At 32.1% G+C, this 17,965-nt stretch overlaps 1 protein-coding gene across 2 annotated transcripts; it reads right to left on the bottom strand.

Annotated features, from left to right (window-relative positions):
* Nucleotides 1-6,697: 6,697 nt before the first annotated feature.
* Nucleotides 6,698-8,751, bottom strand: LOC137402051 (uncharacterized). Of its 2 annotated transcripts, none has more exons than XM_068088525.1 (5): nt 8,562-8,751; nt 7,664-7,732; nt 7,334-7,399; nt 6,984-7,040; nt 6,698-6,875 (listed from the first exon to the last, which is right to left on the bottom strand). In XM_068088525.1, exons 1-5 carry the CDS (start codon nt 8,712-8,714, stop codon nt 6,828-6,830), a joined length of 393 nt encoding a protein of 130 aa, XP_067944626.1. In that variant the 5' UTR covers nt 8,715-8,751; the 3' UTR covers nt 6,698-6,827. The 2 variants fall into 2 exon arrangements, with proteins under 2 accessions (XP_067944626.1, XP_067944627.1); XM_068088526.1 differs by having other exon boundaries at nt 6,698-6,871.
* Nucleotides 8,752-17,965: the final 9,214 nt, after the last annotated feature.

Genomic DNA, 17,965 nt, shown 5'->3' with positions numbered 1-17,965 from the left:
ACAGTTATTACGTATATACAATCTATACAATCGGTATTCTCAGTTATTTAATGAATATGGTCACAAAATAAATAAAAAGGTAATTATATCATCATAGTCATATGAGTAACCTATCATTGGCAGTAGTAGTTAAAATATACCCGTGTGGTAATGTGATGAAATGGGCTGAACTTTTTATTTTTACTGTAAAGAGCTTAACTGGGTATTATTGATTTGAGTTCATCCGCAGTGAGCATTTCTGTAACACCGAGTAGTAGCTAGTCTCACTGCGAATACCTTTGCACAGATTTGAAGTAAAAAAAACTCTGAGTTCATTTCAAGCATGGAAACCAGTAATAGTGTACAATTCACTCTATATACTTTTATTGTTGATGTTTCTAACAATTTTAATGTCTCTTATACACTTTTTATATCAATGTATTGAACAAATATTCGTTTTTATAGATTTTGTGTTGAAACCCTTGAGCTGCCAGCAGAAGTCAGCTATTGCTCTCAGCCATGCAGCATGTGCTCCTAATATGTACCTATGGGAGGTTCATACACCAAAGTATCCTCCTTACGGAAGAAACTCAGCCAAGCAACTCTTTCATTTCTCAGCTTCTTGTTCTTCTGCAAACCAGCAACTTAGAGTAATGAGACAGGTAGATACTCTAACAGACAATTATTATTACAATAGTTCTAGTAACTCATAGACCTAGACTAACAAATCTGGATTATATTTATAGAACAAAGATGGGAAGGTACCAGAAGAAGGTCACTTTATGAGAAATTTTCTGGAAAACAGACTTATATTCAGGTGATTTTATATACTGTGATATTTCATTTTAAGCCTCACTTTTACAAATATTTGTGCACAAATACCCTTTGAAGAATTATACAGAGGTGAATTTGTTCGCTTTTTAGGTACCACATGTATTACATGTATGACCCTGTAGTGCCTGCTAGAAATGAATTATGTTACATTGGAGTTCAACAAGACAATACTCTGAGAGGAATCAGTCTGGTTAAGAAACCATCATCAGAATATGGTAACTACCCCTTAGAGAATGGGATGTATGTTCTCAGGCTACTGGAGGTTGATTGCATATGAAAAGATTTGAAGAGAGTTATGTTCTCCAAGTTATAACTGTAGTTTTGCTGTTATTTATTCTATTTACACCAGTTTCTATATTTTTACTGCTTTCACACTGTTATAATTTTTCATTTTTGTATTAAAATTTGTATCGTTTTGTCAGCTCTTGGTTATGATAGTTAAAGTCTGACAGTTAATTAGCAACTGTGCTTCTTTTACAGAAATATGAAGTCAGTACATCAATACTTAATTTTTAGCTATTTTAACTTTGTTGTGGTCTTTCCAGTTGGAGTAAATATAACAAATTCCCACAATATAACTTCTCTGAATTGTCTGAAGATGTTATTTGCATTCATAGCGTTTATAATACACAGAGATAACATTAGTTTAAGAAAAGTCAAGGACACATTCATTCAATTAGATTTACAAGTAAAAGTCTCACTTCACTTGATAATTTATTAGATCGCTCAGTTTACCACTATTAAGCTAGATATATTTTTAAAAAACTAAAACAGTATTTTATGTGCTAAACTGTAATTTCTACAACTTTCAGTATGTCTATTTTGTACTAAGTTTAATTTACATGGAAATCTTAATTGGTATATTAAAACTTATTATATTGGTATAACTAAACTGGAAAAAAACATATACTTTTTATACATCATTTGTATCTTGTGCAAACATTGTAGTATGTTTTACGACAGTATGCTGAAGTTTATTATATTGTTATTATATTATAATAAATATATAGTGTTATAGTATATTACAAGGTATTCTAATACACTATATTATAGTCTATTATAAAATAAAGTTCTGTATTATCATAAATTATTTTATACATTATTATAGTATATCTTTTGCAACCTTTGTCTCTAATTACATCTATTCATCTTTTATAAGATAAACAGCACATTCTGGCCATAGATTGGTGCAGTGACTCAAATCTAAACTAAATAGGTAAATGAAACAGAAACGCAAACTCAGAAAGTACCAGAAAGATGGCTGTCAGAAGGTCATGAAGTTTATTGACTTTCCAACATACAACCGTTTCATACGCATAGACTGAGCTCCCTCACTAAGTTCTATAGATAGATGCTCACTTGCGGGTAAACTAATAAAGGTTTCCTTGCAAGTGTTGATCATAGTTTACGGTGATCTCTGAAATTATAAAATATATATCATCTATTTTCATTTATCTGATGATTAACGCTGTAAAGGAACTCTATATATAATAAAAGCAATATTGTTTTAGGTTAATTTCACAATAATTAATTTTTGGTATCAATTTCTATTTCTGTTTTAGTTGTTAGCCTCTCTTGCAATAGCTAGACAGAGTGATTTCTGTATGCAGAATGTGATAAGTTTTACATCTATTTGATATAAAATTAAGTAGCACAAAAGATGTTGATAGCAAAGAATTTAGCAAGGAATATTGCACTTTTAGATGTTTTATTAATAGAAATATTGATTTTTTTATTCTGGAAAAGATAGTGAAATGGTTTTTGTATAGATGTAGTCATCATTTTTTGATATTTTGTTTTTGCATATTTACGTTGAAATTTGCATTTAATATTATTGGGCACTAAAATTTTCATTGCTATAGTGCTATACATTGTTAAACTTATATTTACTATATTCTTTTTTGTATTTTTTATGGAATTTTGAATCCAAATAACTTTGGATGTAAAACACAAAAGAGAAACTTTTCAGCCAACTTGCATTGAAAAGACAAGTTTTCTTTTTTACTAAAATGTGTGTACACGCGTGTACTAAACATCAGTATGCTTGAATCTACTTAAGAAAGTCTTGCTCACACATTTCAGTAAATACTGCTTTTGTGCTTGTACTGAAGTTTGCTTTATTTCTGAAGTTATCTTCTACAGTCATACTTCGACTTACGAGCTTAATGCGTTCTGAGACTGAGCTTGTATGTCAATTTACTCGCATGTTGGTGCAATTTATTTATATATAGAACAATTAAATATATATTGATTGGTTTCCATACACTGATAAATGCAAATAAAACACTCAAAACAAGATATTGTAACAGAAAGAACATGTTGGTTATTGTCCTAACTTACCACAAGTTTTTAAAAAACGACAAATAAAAAATAATGCAAGAAAATGTGATTGATTAAAATGTAAAATTAAATGCATACAATAGCAGCTAACACTAGCATTGGCCAGAGAGGGAGATATCCTAGGGAGTTATAGAGAGTTATCCTTCATTACAACAGTTGACTTTGATAAATTTGGATTTTATCAGAGTCTTAAAAGACAAACTTAGAAGCAAACTTTCATTTTTAACTTAACGTAATTAAAATTTCTTTGGCGTTCATAGTTTTAAGTTTCTCGCTAGTTAGCTAATTTTTCCTTTGTTTCGTTTTCACGACTAGCCGGCCGTTTTAAGATAAACCTATCTAAGGACGTTTGTCTTTGTCGCCCATTCAACATGTTGCGATTAGGACGAACACAGGTGTCGTCACAAACGGTTAATGCACGACCACTAGCCAACTTGTCCGAATGTTTATAGTTTTGATAGATAGCACCGGCTTTTTCACATAGCGTCGTTCAGTTACGCCGTCACCGGCCAATTGTTGATCTTTTATCCAATGCCTGAGCAGTCTCTCCATCAGCGGTCGTGAAGATCACTGCGCCGTTTAGTTTAAATGGTTAGTCATTTTGCGAACTAAATAAATGCCCTGAATATAATCCTTCTGTTTGATAATTGTGGATGTATTTCTGTCATATTGCTAAGCTAGCTCAATCATGCATACACATTTTGCATATTTTTTCAATGATTTTCCGTCTAATAATTGTTATTATTTGCTTTTTCTTTGCATTTCATCTTTCATTTTACTGGCAAACTTTTGGTCTACGCAGTACTTTTAATTCACATAATTCTGCACTGAAAATCGCGCACAAAAAACATGGTACAAAATTTATAACCTGAGCAGTTGAAAAATACAGAGTGATGCTGTTCTCATAAAACACCTCCGGCATACTTGGCAACTGACTCACGTGCTCGTATCGCAAACATGGCTCGTATGTTAGTGCTAAAACTTGCTTAAAAGCTGGCTCGTATCTCAAGTTTCTCGTACGTTGGAGCACTCGTAAGTTGAAGTATTACTGTATCATTATTGCTTTGCCTAGCTATTAACCATTGAAAGTATCCCAGCTTTTTTATTAGGAGTTTTCTCCTCAATTAATTCTACCACATTGAGAGCAGATAACTCTTTATATATACCAAAGCTATAAATTGCCAAATTATCCTAAACTGGTTCATTAGTTTTTTATTAGGCACATTACTTTCTGCCATCAAGCCACTCTTCCGGGCAGAGCAAATGCGAGCTGAGGTTCAATCCAAAAGGTCGCAGACCCAAGGTCATATGCTACAGTCAAGCTGTTGTACTCTTATTTACACAATTTAAGAAGAAGCTCTTGATCGTAAGTCTTGTCAAGTTTGGAGGTTTTTGTCAAGTCCAGAGCGTCTACTAACTAGCTATTATTTACCACTACTTTGATGCATGTTCATGTTTTTGCCATATCATATGCCTAATAAAAGTTTGGGGTTATCTTTTGTGTCCTAAATTACAGCGAAGCTCAATCAATCAAAAAAGTTGAACTTCTATTGCTCAAGTAAAATAAAGATGTGCCAAACCTTTGATGTCTCACAAATATCACAAACAACTAATTCTACTCTGAGACCACGCTGTCTCTACATCTCAGTTTATCAAATATGATGACCGCTTTAAAATGCTCCCAAAAGAGGAGCCATGGTGCAGTGGTTAATGCACTGGCATACAATCGCCAGGTCAGTCGTTCAGATCACAGGACCGCTGGTGTGTCGGAAAGGGCAGAATAGAGACTTTTAACGCTGCAACTTAGAAGCAATAGCTGATAGCAACTATTGCAACTACTATAGCAACTACTAACATCATTTTACACATATCTTTAATCACGCTTTATTTTAATATTTTACTGAGCCTTTTAATCGCAATAAAGTTTTATCACAATTGCTTTTCAGTCATACTCCATAAGCAAGTGACCATAGTAGTATATAGAGAGCAGATCTACACATAAAAGTGACGGATCCAGCGGGGGGATAGAAAAAGGGGGTTGTGAATTAAATTGGCTAGGGGTGTAGATTGAATCGTGTGGAGTTGAATGAGATGTTGGGGTTTGGGGGGAAATTGTGGTGTAGAGTAGGGGGTTGAATTCGAGGGGTTACGGATCCGCTCCTGGCGTAATCGGCGGATTATCTGTGGATGAGTCATCCGATTAGCGGGGGATGAGTCATCCGATTAAACGCGGATTATCGCGGGATTAGTCGGGAGAATCGTCGCGGATTAGTCGGGCGAATCGTCGCCGATTATCGGTGGAATAGTGGGGGTGAATATCTGGGACATCGAGGGCTGGATGGTTTTCCGGAGTGGATCTCGCGGATTATCGAGGAGAGCGAGAGATTACCTACCGGATGAGTGAGGGGGTTAATATCTGGGACACCGAGGGGTTGATTTTCCGGAGATTGTTATATATTTGAAACATTGAATATATATGAGAAAGTGTTTATGTACAAAATTATTTTTTGAAGAATTGATGATTTTGTAATGTTGAAGCTCTTGAATGGTTAAGAATTTTAAGGAATTTTATTTTTCGAATTTTTTTTTGTATTTTTTTGTATGTAAGATTGAAATTTGTTGGAGAAATTAATATGTTGAATGAAAGATCAGTTTTATTACAAAATTATTCACTTTAAAAGATATATTTATACTACATCGTAGTATTCGCGAGTATTGTGAGATGTTACTAGCCCCTTGTATATAATGATACCCGGATAATTCTCTTTCAACGAAAGGGCATATCTCGAAGGCATCGTCTTCATAAATTCTGAAATTATCCATCACTGTTATGGATCCACTACTTTTTTAAAGATAATGTATAAATTGATGAAGTATTATTAGTTAGTGTTGATTGTTACTGAAGCTTCTGAGGAGTCAACTTCCAATAGTATGAATATCGACAATATTTATGAAAGAACTCCCCAATTGAATATGAAACAAAGACAGTGTAGAAGACCAACCAAGTCTAGATTGAACAGAACTACGTCATTACGAAGATCATCAAGAAAAAGTTCGGTAGTAAAGCGGTTATTCGAATCCAAGGAAAATTATATGGAAGGAGATGAGAAAATTACGTCACCTATTGCAACAGTTTTTAAATCCGAGGAAATGCAAGAACCATGGAAATGGATTGATCTAAAAGTTTTGGATATTCCAGCTTCGTTAGAAGTAATACAAGCAAATAAGTCTGAAGAAAATGACAATTGTGAGATTGCGTTGCAATTCTTCGTTGAACGTAAGGGAGAGCGTGTGGCATTATGTTCGATCATCGAACCTCAAAAGTATAACATTCCCTCATCATTTCAATGGTTGACACCAGCTCTCATGATATTGGATCGAAGTGAGATTTACATGAACTCTAAGTCTTCATCAGGATTAAAACTTTTCACGATTGACGGAGCGTGCAATCTGAAGGAATTCAGAGAGAAATTAAACAAAGATTATAAACTCTGTATATCAAGACAGTAATTAGTTAAGGAAATGATATTATGATTAAATTTTATATAGTTTATTTGATGATATATCATAGGAATTTAAACTTACTATCAATGGATATATTATTGAATAAAAGTTTTGTATATAAAAATGCTAAAACATAATATAAAAAAAGACTATTGAATATTGAATATCATTCAACCCCAATTTTCTTCTTCTTTCATTGACGAAAGAGAATGAACTGTCTACAATCAAAACATACATTATTTTTAGTGAGATATAGTAAAAGTAAGACATACAGACAGATTAGATCATTCATTCAAACTAAAAAACAAATATAATGTAATACTTACTGAAGAAGAAGATCCATCCTTTTTCTGAATGGAATCTTCCTGTTGAGATACGGGAGCCTGCAATTGCAATGATTACAGTCAGGATGGTTTACTATAACCTTGTTGAGATAGTAGACTCTACATTCACAATGGACTCCAACTTAAATTGTAAATTTCAATTGCATTACTCATCGAATCATAGAATGATATGCAAGATGTAATGCAGACAGAATAGGATATGCAATCAACTAGAGTAGGACATACAGACAATAAGAAAAACAAATATGTTACATCACATAGTCAGACTAGGACACACAGACAGAGGAGGATATTCAGTTAAAACAAAGAAATAAATATAATGTGCTACTTACTGAAGATTCAAATTTATAAACCCTTCTCCGAAAAGGTCTATATTTAGTTCGCTGATACCCAGGATCCTACAATTGCAATGATTATAGTCAGAGTAGAATACGCAGACAAATTAAAACACAGTCAGGTCTTACTTTGAATTTCAATTCCATCACCTTTTGTTTTAAAGTGAAGTTATACAAATATTAATTACTGTTTTCACAGACTGTTACTCATTTTAACATTCCTACATACCAATTGGAGTGAATTTTGTTGAATGTATTTGATCTTTAGTTACATGTTTTATCATTATACAACGATATTAGACGAAATAAATATAATGTAATACTTACTTTTAAAGTCAATGTAACATCGAAGTTACAAAATAATTCTTCTCTTTGTCGCTGCATGACCAATGATTTCTACAATAATTTCCAAATTACTTTGTATAATTTAATTGTTTCATTTAAGCAAACCCTATAATTCGAAATATATTTAATATGTAGTTTATATTCTCAAGTTTCCTTTAACCCTTTCACTGCCGAGCATGTACAAATTTGGGTATTTGCCAAGTACCAGCCATTTTACCGAAAATTGCCGATATTGCTTCATGATATGTAAACAGTATTTTTTCCAATTTCAATCTCTATTCAGAACAATTTTGTTACATATTTTAATTTGCTAACATTGTAGCCATCATTGCTATGCAAAAATTCAACGAATCTATACTTTGTGCGATGATAAAGCTGTGTGGTGCTATGATCGATGCGAAGCTAAAACGATCTTCCGTGTTTCTTACTCTCACAAAATTATTACTTTCACTACTCTCAGAGACAGTGCTGCTGCTTTAACTATCTGTATAATCACGAAAATCTGAATCTGAAATGGCTATAATGCCATCAACATTACTAATTACCTGTTTTCTGACTCGCGCGCGGTAATTAATGAACTCACACAAAAAATGTTCGTTATAAAATTAGAAGTTCTCTAACAAAAGTTTGAAATTGATTCGTTACTTTAGGTTAATTTTATAGACAAATCTTCAGACAACACTGTCAATTTCATAAAAGTCTGAAAGACCGTGGGTTATGCTGTCAACGAATAATAAAATGAGGTAACTACGCAATGGCTGGGAAAGTCGCATTAATGCGTCTACGGCAGTCGTCCCACGAAAACGCATTTATGCGTCTACGGCAGTGAAAGGGTTAATCAAAAATATAATTTAGTAAAATATTATAATGTAATACTTACTTTCTTTTGAAGCTTGATCTTGTTTCGAAAAGCCTTCTGTTTTTCAGGATCTACCTCTCTACCCCAAGGGCAGTAGCCCCATATCTCCACACACGTGTCGATGCAATTTGTCTGAGTTAGGAGTCTATCCACGTTTTTGTCTCGAGCACACATTGTAAACTATTATAAATAAAATGAGATGAAAAACTTATTCTTTCTCGTTGCTTATATAGTAAGTAGAAGCAATGTTATGGTTCATTAAATTTGTGTAATTTATGTTCACGAAATTGTAAAATCAGCTAAACAGTTTTCGCGAAATTCACTTTCACGAAATTCAATTTCGCGAAAGTTGACTATATAATATATATGTGTAATTTCGCGAAATCCAATTTCGCGAAATCCAATTTCGCAAAATTCACTTTCGCGAAACTCAATTTCGCGAAAGTTGACTATATAATATATATAATGTGTAATTTCGCGAAATTCACTTTCGCGAAATTTCGCGAAAGTTGACTATATAATATATATATAATGTGTAATTTCGCGAAATCCAATTTCGCGAAAGTTGACTATATAATATATATAATGTGTAATTTCGCGAAATCCAATTTCGCGAAATTCACTTTCGCGAAAGTCAATTTCGCGAAAGTTGACTATATAATATATATAATGTGTAATTTCGCGAAATTCACTTTCGCGAAATTCAATTTCGCGAAAATCTGTTTACTATTTTCGCTTCATTGATTCTGTTGGATACGCCACTATTCTTCAATACTCTGTATAAGAAGCTTGCTCAGTGTAATTTTCCTTTTCATCACTTAGTCCTGCTCCTGATGCCTACTTATATACAGATTGAGATTTTGGGGCAATCGAGCGTTGATACCATAAGGCTTGTATGCTTCAGCTAGAATTCTGTTAGCCGGCTACTCGCGATTAAGTTCGTTGAGTGTCGCTGTGTTCAGGCTGTCGTGTGGACAAGCGCCTTGGCAATCGACCTGAGTGTTTTCCTAGGCTTGCCTATGGAATTCTCCTGTTTGGTTTGGCTTAACCATTCCATAACAGTCTCTTGCCCAGTAAATAGAGGGATGAGCAAAAAAAAAAAGAAGGCCCAATGGACAGATGGAGGAATTGTACTAAGGTAGGTATAGGTAAGTATTCGTTTTGAAGAGAATATAAAGAAAATGAATATATGTATTGTTTTGAATAAATGTAGTATGTATCATTTATTCTCTCAAAGATTGATGAATGATAACAGGGTTCTCTTTACCAAAAGTATTTTGTCATGATTTTATCGAAAGATTGTGTATTATATATCACTTCACAGTCTTTTCCATATTTTGAAGATATCAGTTAGAATGTGATGCTAGCAAGTCTACTAGTTTAATTTAATTAAAGGATCCATGGGTGCTTTACCGCTTCATGGAATAATTCTCAATATACTGATTACTCATGATGATCTCTCACAGTGCAATCAGGAGTGTTAATAAAGTACTGAGAATAAGTATATGTACAATTATTATAAAGTGTAGTAAGAGATCATCAGGTGTGTTAATAAAGTACAGAGAATAAGTATGTGTACAATTATTATGAAGTGTAGTAAGAGATCATCAAGAGTGTTAATAAAGTACTGAGAATAAGTATGTGTACAATTATTATAAAGTGCTGTAAGAGTTCATCAAGAGTGTTAATAAAGTACAGATATTAAGTATATGTACAATTATTATAAAGTGCTGTAAGAGATCATTAGGGGTGTTAATAAAGTACAGAGAATAAGTATATGTACAATTATTATAAAGTGCTGTAAGAGATCATCAGGTGTGTTAACAAAGTACAGATAATAAGTATGTGTACAATTATTATAAAGTGTAGTAAGAGATCATCAAGAGTGTTAAAAAAATACAGAGAATAAGTATATGTACAATTATTCTAAATTGCTGTAAGAGATCATCAGGAGTGTTAATAAAGTACTGAGAATAAGTATATGTACAATTATTATAAAGTGCTGTAAGAGATCATCAGGTGTGTTAATAAAGTACAGAGAATAAGTATATGTACAATTATTATAAAGTACTGTAAGAGATCATTAGGAGTGTTAATAAAGTACTGAGAATAAGTATATGTACAATTATTATAAAGTGTAGTAAGAGATGATCAGGAGTGTTAATAAAGTACTGAGAATAAGTATATGTACAATTATTATAAAGTACTGTAAGAGATCATCAGGAGTGTTAATAAAGTACTGAGAATAAGTATATGTACAATTATTATAAAGTGCTGTAAGAGAACATCAAGAGTGTTAATAAAGTACTGAGAATAAGTATATGTACAATTATTATAAAGTGCTGTAAGAGATCATCAGGAGTGTTAATAAAGTACAGAGAATAAGTATATGTACAATTATTATAAAGTGCTGTAAGAGATCATCAAGAGTGTTAATAAAGTACAGAGAATAAGTATATGTACAATTATTATAAAGTGCTGTAAGAGATCATCAGGAGTGTTAATAAAGTACAGAGAATAAGTATGTGTACAATTATTATAAAGTGCTGTAAGAGATCATCAGGAGTGTTAATAAAGTACAGAGAATAAGTATATGTACAATTATTATAAAGTGCTGTAAGAGATCATCAAGAGTGTTAATAAAGTACTGAGAATAAGTATATGTACAATTATTATAAAGTGCTGTAAGAGATCATCAGGTGTGTTAAAAAAGTACAGAGAATAAGTATGTGTACAATTATTATAAAGTGTAGTAAAAGACCATCAAGAGTGTTAATAAAATACAGAGAATAAGTATGTGTACAATTATTATAAAGTGTAGTAAGAGATCATCAAGAGTGTTAATAAAGTACAGAGAATAAGTATGTGTACAATTATTATAAAGTGCTGTAAGAGATCATCAGGAGTATTAATAAAGTACAGAGAATAAGTATATGTACAATTATTATAAAGTGCTGTAAGAGATCATCAAGAGTGTTAATAAATTACAGAGAATAAGTATATGTACAATTATTATAAAGTGCTGTCAGAGATCATCAGGATTGTTAATAAAGTACAGAGAATAAGTATATGTACAATTATTATAAAGTGTAGTAAGAGATCATCAGGAGTGTTATTAAAGTACAGATAATAAGTATATGTACAATTATTATAAAGTGCTGTAAGAGTTCATCAAGAGTGTTAATAAAATACAGATATTAAGTATATGTACAATTATTATAAAGTGCTGTAAGAGATCATCAAGAGTGTTAATAAAGTACAGAGAATAAGTATATGTACAATTATTATAAAGTGCTGTAAGAGATCATCAGGTGTGTTAACAAAGTACAGATAATAAGTATATGTACAATTATTATAAAGTGCTGTAAGAGTTCATCAAGAGTGTTAATAAAGTACAGATATTAAGTATATGTACAATTATTATAAAGTGCTGTAAGAGATCATCAGAAGTGTTAATAAAGTACTGAGAATAAGTATATGTACAATTATTATAAAGTGTAGTAAGAGATCATCAAGAGTGTTAATAAAGTACAGATATTAAGTATATGTACAATTATTATAAAGTGCTGTAAGAGATCATCAGGAGTGTTAATAAAGTACAGAGAATAAGTATATGTACAATTATTATAAAGTACTGTAAGAGATCATCAAGAGTGTTAATAAAGTACTGAGAATAAGTATATGTACAATTATTATAAAGTGCTGTAAGAGATCATCAGGAGTGTTAATAAAGTACTGAGAATAAGTATATGTACAATTATTATAAAGTGTAGTAAGAGATCATCAAGAGTGTTAATAAAGTACAGAGAATAAGTATATTTACAATTATTATAAAGTACTGTAAGAGATCATCAAGAGTGTTAATAAAGTACTGAGAATAAGTATGTGTACAATTATTATAAAGTACTGTAAGAGATCATTAGGAGTGTTAATAAAGTATTGAGAATAAGTATGTGTACAATTATTATAAAGTGCTGTAAGAGATCATCAAGAGTGTTAATAAAGTACTGAGAATAAGTATATGTACAATTATTATAAAGTGCTGTAAGAGATCATCAAGAGTGTTAATAAAGTACTGAGAATAAGTATATGTACAATTATTATAAAGTGCTGTAAGAGATCATCAGGTGTGGTAAAAAAGTACAGAGAATAAGTATGTGTACAATTATTATAAAGTGTAGTAAAAGTCCATCAAGAGTGTTAATAAAATACAGAGAATAAGTATGTGTACAATTATTATAAAGTGTAGTAAGAGATCATCAAGAGTGTTAATAAAGTACAGAGAATAAGTATGTGTACAATTATTCTAAAGTGCTGTAAAAGATCATCAGGAGTGTTAATAAAGTACTGAGAATAAGTATGTGTACAATTATTATAAAGTGCTGTAAGAGATCATCAGGAGTATTAATAAAGTACAGAGAATAAGTATATGTACAATTATTATAAAGTGCTGTAAAAGATCATCAAGAGTGTTAATAAAGTACAGAGAATAAGTATATGTACAATTATTATAAAGTGCTGTCAGAGATCATCAGGAGTGTTAATAAAGTACAGAGAATAAGTATATGTACAATTATTATAAAGTGTAGTAAGAGATCATCAGGAGTGTTATTAAAGTACAGATAATAAGTATGTGTACAATTATTATAAAGTGCTGTAAGAGTTCATCAAGAGTGTTAATAAAGTACAGATATTAAGTATATGTACAATTATTATAAAGTGCTGTAAGAGATCATCAAGAGTGTTAATAAAGTACAGAGAATAAGTATATGTACAATTATTATAAAGTGCTGTAAGAGATCATTAGGGGTGTTAATAAAGTACAGAGAATAAGTATATGTACAATTATTATAAAGTGCTGTAAGAGATCACCAGGTGTGTTAACAAAGTACAGATAATAAGTATGTGTACAATTATTATAAAGTGTAGTAAGAGATCATCAAGAGTGTTAATAAAGTACAGAGAATAAGTATGTGTACAATTATTATAAAGTGCTGTAAGAGATCACCAGGTGTGTTAACAAAGTACAGATATTAAGTATGTGTACAATTATTATAAAGTGTAGTAAGAGATCATCAGGTGTGTTAATAAAGTACTGAGAATAAGTATATGTACAATTATTATAAAGTGCTGTAAGAGATCATCAGGTGTGTTAATAAAGTACAGATAATAAGTATGTGTACAATTATTATAAAGTGTAGTAAGAGATCATCAAGAGTGTTAATAAAGTACAGAGAATAAGTATGTGTACAATTATTATAAAGTGCTGTAAGAGATCACCAGGTGTGTTAACAAAGTACAGATAATAAGTATGTGTACAATTATTATAAAGTGTAGTAAGAGATCATCAGGTGTGTTAATAAAGTACTGAGAATAAGTACATATGTACAATTATTATAAAGTGCTGTAAGAGATCATCAGGTGTGTTAATAAAGTACAGAGAATAAGTATATGTATAATTATTATAAAGTGCTGTAAGAGATCATTAGGAGTGTTAATAAAGTACTGAGAATAAGTATTTGTACAATTATTATAAAGTGCTGTAAGAGATCATCAGGTGTGTTAATAAAGTACAGAGAATAAGTATATGTACAATTATTATAAAGTACTGATAAAGATTGTACATGAACATTTTCTTATGTATATATTCAATGTTTCATTTATACTATATTATCTTTATTGTGTCCTATCTACTTGAATATTTTCATATATTTCAAGTTAAACATAAACTATTTTATTTTTATTGAAACAAAATGATGATGGAAATAATGAATAATACATATAAATATATCTTTTAAAGTGAATAATTTTGTAATAAAACTGATCTTTCATTCAACATATTAATTTCTCCAACAAATTTCAATCTTACATACAAAAAAATACAAAAAAAAAACCGAAAATAAATTCCTTAAAATTCTTAACCATTCAAGAGCTTCAACATTACAAAATCATCAAATCTTCAAAAAATAACTTTGCACATAAACACTTTCTCATATATATTCAATGTTTCAAATATATAACAATCTCCGGAAAATCAACCCCTCGGTGTCCCAGATATTAACCCCCTCACTCATCCGGTAGGTAATCTCTCGCTCTCCTCGATAATCCGCGAGATCCACTCCGGAAAACCATCCAGCCCTCGATGTCCCAGATATTCACCCCCACTATTCCACCGATAATCGGCGACGATTCGCCCGACTAATCCGCGACGATTCCCCCGACTAATCCCGCGATAATCCGCGTTTAATCGGATGACTCATCCCCCGCTAATCGGATGACTCATCCACAGATAATCCGCCGATTACGCCAGGAGCGGATCCGTAACCCCTCGAATTCAACCCCATACTCTACACCACAATTTCCCCCCAAACCCCAACATCTCATTCAACTCCACACGATTCAATCTACACCCCTAGCCAATTTAATTCACAACCCCCTTTTTCTATCCCCCTGCTGGATCTGTCACTTTTATGTGTAGATCTGCTCTCTATATACTACTGACCATAATAAAATTATATTCTGCACCATGATATACCATTTGCGGCCACCCTTAAATGGGAAAAACTAAAAGAAGAAGAATACCTCCAAACATCTTGTTTTTTGTAGACATTGGTTTAGAGAACTAAATACACAATTAACATATTTTAAATTTGTTGACCCTAGTCACTGAGTAATTTAAATATTCATAGCAATAGCATATAGCACTTGTAACTAGATAAAGTCGATGAAACAGTTTAGCTAAAATAATCCTTGACCTCCAAAAATGACCTCCAAATATTTTGTTTTTTGTAGACATTGGTTTAGAGAGCTAAATACACAATTAACATAATTCAAATTTATTGACTCTAGTCACTGAGTAATATTCATAGCAATAGCATATAGCGCTTTTAACTAGATAAAGTCGATGAAACAGTTTAGCTAAAATAATCCTTTTATCTCAAGAGCCAATCAGGTGTGTCTACTATCTGTTATCTATCAACAAGTTTTAGCACCATTCAGTGTGAGGAGGTGCAGTCTATTTGTATTGAAGCCACACTTAGTCTAGTGTTAACTTGATGGTGTCTAAGGTAGTACAACTAAGCAAGATGGATATTATGCGCCTGCCAGCACCTGCTAACACCTGTTACTTGGTAACATGTGAGTATAAAGTTACATTGGATTTTGAGTTTCTATAGTGTCACTGTTGTATGCAGATATTGGCCAAAGTCATACTTTGGTGCCGTAATTATTGTATCAAATCAAGTTTCAACGCTTGAAGTTTTAATATGTGTTCAACACTGCAGAAAAAGAATCATTGAACTCAGAAACGTAACTTTAAATTCAAGCCGAGCCTGTTTTTTTCAGTTTGTTTGTATTGAGTGCACGGTTTTTATATAAGGTTAGTATATCGTCATATATTTATATTTCTACAGAGTGATTATATGTGAGTTTCAGATAAGTTATCAATATTCTCCAAAGTATGGTCACCTCTAGTGGACTCGTACATTTTCTACATTGTGTCATCATAGCTTTAACAGTAAACACACCCTTAAACAAATCATAATACCTTTGGGCAGCAAAGATGCATATCTTCAAGCAAGCTGTGTATTCAGGAAAGAACAACAATATTAATACCATTTGTTCTATTGCACTAAAAAGCCGGTAAGAGTATCTCAGCACTGTTTGATCTACTGTATTATTCTATTATTTTCTTTAGGTATTTTATGTCACAGCTACAGAATTTACACTGTAAAAAACAGAAATGCATTTGAGGACTGCCAAAAGCAGGGCAGAATTAGAAGATAACATGTTGGCTTGTTTACGTGAATGCATGAGATTGTAGCAGGAGTCTGGTGAGTCAGCGTTTATCTTTCACCACAGACTTTTGAATAAAGATCTAAGGCTAGCTCCACCAATGTTTTCAGCAGCAAGCTGATCAACATTAGATGGTTGTTCACTCGGATTGTCTGACAGGATAGAAAACGGCTCTGTTGTAGCCTCTGAACTTGCTTCAAGACTGACTTCTGACTTTGTGGTCTGAAGTGTGCTACCATTTGATTTCGGTTTGTTGATGTCATCACATCTCACCCTCTGTCAGCAATAAAGTAACAAACTAGTTGTTAGTCTAAACCAGGTAATCATGAATTGTAACTTAACTAAATGAGAAAGTTATATAAAACATACCAGTCATGGCTTTAACACCTGCAAATGTGTTTTAATCAACTTTTTGTTTTACCTGAAGGTGTATAAACAAGCCGATACTGATGGACGGCTCAAAATCTATTTTAAAAATGAAATTACACAAAATTTTAGTAGATTTTATCAGAAAGTACCTATATTTTATCATTTGAGATTGCTGTCAATGTTTGAGGTGATCTGACTGCCTGGATGTTTCAAGATTAAAATTAATAAAACATTATCACGATTTAAATGCTCAAAAAGAATACAAGCCAAAATGACTTTATTAGTTGCGCAGCTGCCTGTCTCTATTATTATAGATAGTGGCTGTTGCGTTCAATGTGCATGGTTATGTGTCTCTACTCTGTCGGTCCATTTATTGAAGTGCACCTATAGACGTCATAATCACACTTCCGCTTGAATTTGAGCATTACAAAAATGGATCTCATCATTCAAACTATTATATCTCTGGTCCGGGTCTGCAAAGACAAAAATTACACCAAATTGAAGCTTGATGTCTTTGCTTTGTATTGGTAATATTTTTATTAATTATTATTTTTATAATCATTATAATATTATTTTTACTATTATCCATTATTTTTATATTTATTATTATACTATTTTTATTATTATTTATAAATTATTTTCAATGTTGTAAGTTCATATTTAATTTTTAACCATTTCTTTTATTTTCACTTTGAAGCTGTCAACAAACCTGCAGGGTGAAATCTATCAGTGAGTTGTGTACAGGGAAACTCTGCAGAAGATTGACAGGCGTGTCTGTAAATTCTGTAGCCATGACGTCTCCATTTACAACACTTAGGAAACACAGCTGAGCAGACTCCCCATAAACTCGATATCTACAACATTGCATTGTTTAGTTGGTAACATCTGCAATGTGCTGAAAATACTGACAGTCACTCAGAAGAGCTAGTAGAATTATTGGCTGAAACAATAATGCAGTTACTAGCTATTTCTACTGTTATTCATAACTAGCCAACTGCACGGGTATTAAAAATGGCTTATAAACAGTGGCAAGTAATCTAGTCGCCGGCCACTTACCACTATCCTGGCACATTGCCAATAGTTAATTTGAGTAAGCTAGTGTCCATATTACTAAATTTACTATTAAGACCCGTGAGAGCAAGCTTAATGACGTTGTTGCGTAATGCAGAGTGCTATGCATATTTTACCTGAGATAACAACTCATGTTGCCCATGAATCCATTGCATCGCACCTAGCTTAATTTGTTAGGTTATTGCCTGGTG

Source organism: Watersipora subatra, chromosome 8 (assembly GCF_963576615.1).
Source record: "Watersipora subatra chromosome 8, tzWatSuba1.1, whole genome shotgun sequence".
In the NCBI taxonomy this organism is placed as follows: Eukaryota; Metazoa; Bryozoa; class Gymnolaemata; order Cheilostomatida; family Watersiporidae; genus Watersipora; species Watersipora subatra.
The sequence above is the reverse complement of the archived record's forward strand: the minus strand, read 5'-3'. Positions and strand labels throughout refer to the sequence as shown.